At 33.4% G+C, this 3,542-nt stretch overlaps 1 protein-coding gene across 1 annotated transcript in view; it reads right to left on the bottom strand.

The window, feature by feature from the left end:
- GIN1 (gypsy retrotransposon integrase 1) overlaps positions 1 to 3,542 on the bottom strand; it is a 39,965-nt gene that overhangs the window by 9,372 nt on the left and 27,051 nt on the right. Inside the window, exon 4 of the mRNA XM_012641062.1 lies at positions 1,608 to 1,913. Coding sequence (XP_012496516.1) covers positions 1,608 to 1,913 — 306 coding nt within the window. The remainder of the gene's footprint in view (positions 1 to 1,607; positions 1,914 to 3,542) is intronic.

Below are 3,542 nucleotides of genomic sequence, written 5' to 3'. Positions count from 1 at the left end.
ATTAGAAACATTACCTGTTAATTAAATTTATTCTATAATGCTACCCTACTCCACTCATTTGTGATGCCAGTTTTTTCATTTTAATCACTGTTAACAAACTCTGTGCCAAGTTGCCCTCTTAATACCTATAAGACACCATGAAAACTACTAGCTTAAGATAGTTCAGTTTCAACACTGGATCAGGTTACAATCCTTTCAATGACATCATATCTTTACAGAACTGTTTTTTTTTTTTTTTCCAGGAGATGCTGTGATAAAAATCAATTACTATGTAAAAATTAATGTCAAACAGGAAATGAGGGTGGCAGTATACAATATGATTCTAAGGTTTGAGATGTTAGGCAGTGGTCAAAGGTACACACAATCCATTAGCAAATAATTATGTTTATTTAAGAATGAAATAAAAATATTTTTTCTTTCAATTTATTTTTAAATGGCTACCAAGTGGTTTGGACATGAATACCTACTACGTTTGGATGGACCTGTGCAGAAAAGAGTTAATGTATCACTTAACTCTAGCAGATTAACAAAGTAGACTTGAGACTGCTATATTCTTTGAAAGGCTTGCTTACAAAGTTGACCCTTGGCTAGTGTCTAGGAATGCAGGTTTTGGTTAGAAGGCCAAACATCTGCTTCCCTTCACAGAGTCTGGAATTTTGGTACATGCCAGGCAGAGAGTGCCTATATATCCAGCCCCCAATAAAAACCCTAGGCACTGAGCCTCTAATGAGCTTTCCTGGTAGACGACATTCCATGTATTGTCACAACTCATTGCAGTGGGAATTAAACATGTCCTGTGTAACTTCACTGGGAGAGGAGATTGTGCAAGCTTATACCTGGTTTCCCTTAGTCTTTTCCCAAGAGCCTTTTCTCTTTGCTGATTTTGCTTTGTATCCTTTCACCAATAAATCTTAGCCAAGAGTATGACTATATGCTGAGTCCTCCTGATGAATCACAGAACCTGAGAATAATCTTAAGGACCCCTCACACCAGTCCTAACTGATCCATAGATATAACTTTAAGTATTTCTTTTGAACTGAGCCATCAAAGGTGTTTTGAACCAAGAAAGTCTGGCTATCTCTGTTTTTTTTTTTTTTTTTATACCAGTACCCTGTCAATTATAAAAATTTTGAAATATGCCTTAAGTCTAGTAGTTATTATATTTGTCTTTAAAATTTTCATATGTATGTTTGCCTACTTATTTTTTCAGGTTAATGTTAATCAGAAAAAAGTCCAGGGAAATGGGAAAAAAACCTTTCAATATTGAAACATGATGTATTTTTCCATTTACTCAAATCTCCCTTTACCTGTCAACAATAGGATTTTTATGCTACAAGTAAACAAATATTATTTGGTGCAATCTTTTCATTTTAGTTTGAAGAAACCTGAAGATAGGTTTACAATTCCTTAGTGGTACTATAAGTACTAAATTCCTAATGTACTAATTTCTAGTCCAATGACCCCTGTAGTATACAATATCATACCTCTATACCTGTAGCAATTTATCTGAATTTATTAAGCACTCTGTAACATAATACAAATGGCATTGTGCGCTGGACAATGAAAGGGAATAAGACGTGCTCCCAGACCTAAGTAGTTTGTCTTACCTGTTGAATGAATTCATCTCTTTGGTCCATTATTATTTTCTGAGGAGGTCCATATAAGAAAAATATATTGATAATAGCTTTAGAAATCTCTGATGCTGAAACATCACACAGAGGCAAAATCATAACCCACTTTGTGAACAAATCTGTCACGATTATAGCATATACATGACTTTTGTTGCTTGTATGAAAAGGTCCCATCAGATCAACAGTAACTATACTCCATGGATTTTCCACCTTGAGAATATGCTGTTTAGGTGCTAGAATAACTGTATTTTTTGCCACTTGGCAATGCTGGCAAGCATACACCTACAAACAGGAACACGATAAAGAAAATACATACAGATATTAATATATTCAACATAATATAAAAGAAGTCTTATAAATCTGAATTTTAAAATGGTTAACAGGTACTTTGTGTCTTGAAAGAGAAACTTTGGACTAAGAACTTGAGCACTGAATTAAACCTTCTATTCAGAACAATAAGCAAATTTGATAGTTGCTACTACAGTTGACCCTTGAACAGTATGGGTTTGAACTGCACATGTCCACTTATGCATGGCTTTTTTTTCAACCACACACAGATAGAAAATACATGGGCAGACGGAGGTGTGAAACCTGCATATACAAAGGGATGACTTTTCATAAACACGGGTTCCACAGTGCCAACTACGGGACTTGATTATGCACAGATTTGGTAATATGCAATGTGGGAGATGCTGGAACCAATACCCCTGTATATAACAAGGGACGACTATACTATTAAATGACCATCTTATTGAGATGGAACATGATTCTGGTTCACATTCAATAAACATTTATTAAATATTTAAATAGATACTAAAATGTTCTCTATAATTTAAATCAGTATGTAAATATATAATAATTTCTATATGCAAAAGATGTTTCCTTCTAAAATTACTACTCTAAGAAGTTCATTCATTGATTCCAACAAGATTTATTGAAATATAATTTCATACATACAATATGTATAGATGCCATAAATTTCTCTAGGTCGTGGGAAAAGAGAGTAAACAGAAACAAAGTCCATGCTATCATGGAGCTTTCATTTGAGTGAAGTGAGAAGACAGCAGTTGACCTATTTATGGATGGTATCATTCCTCAATATATGTCTGGAATTCCACTTTGGAAACTTCTTTCAAACTAACTTCTGAAGAAAAATTTAAAAACCTTTTTATTACATTATAGTCACAGTTATTTTTAATAACAATTTTCAAACATAAAATTATTCACTAAATTTTGACACAAATAATCTGATTATTTCCAAAAATCATATCCATTCTCAAATGATAAAGATTTCACTGAATGTCTGTAAAGAAATGCATGGCAGGTTCTGAAGGCAAATACAAATTTATATTTGTCTTTGGAATATCTGCATATACTCATAAACTGATAACTCACAAATGGTAATTAAATGTTGGTTTAATTCTTTATGCCTGAAATGCTAGTCTTCTTGATGCACTATTACGATTATTAAAGAGATCTCACATCTATACCAAGGAATGCTTACCCATTTGGTATACAGTACACTAGAAAGAGTAGGATCAGTTGCCTTACCAGCAAGAAACCTGAAATTCCTATAGGTGAACTTTCTATTAGAAGAAGTTGAAGGTCCTAATAGGTTATAAAGTTACAAAACTCAGACTTATTATCTTCACAATTTGATTTTGCATTTATTTGGTTTTGGGCTTCTTCCATGCTTCACATTCTACATCAAGATGGGACAGGACAAAAGATGAGAGCACACAGTGGGCCAAACTTACTATGAACATGCTCTCCCCTCAAGAAAAGCTTGTTATCACTGCCATTAAAGAGGTAATGATTTAGTCAAACAAATTCTAGCCCCATTTAAATTCTGTCTACACAAAGGAGTTCAATAAAAAAATCTTGTTCTAAATAATCTCCTATCTAAATATG

This window comes from Propithecus coquereli, unplaced genomic scaffold (genome assembly GCF_000956105.1).
Source record: "Propithecus coquereli isolate 6110/MARCELLA unplaced genomic scaffold, Pcoq_1.0 Scaffold160, whole genome shotgun sequence".
Taxonomy (NCBI): Eukaryota; Metazoa; Chordata; class Mammalia; order Primates; family Indriidae; genus Propithecus; species Propithecus coquereli.
This window is presented reverse-complemented; position numbering and strand designations above follow the sequence as displayed.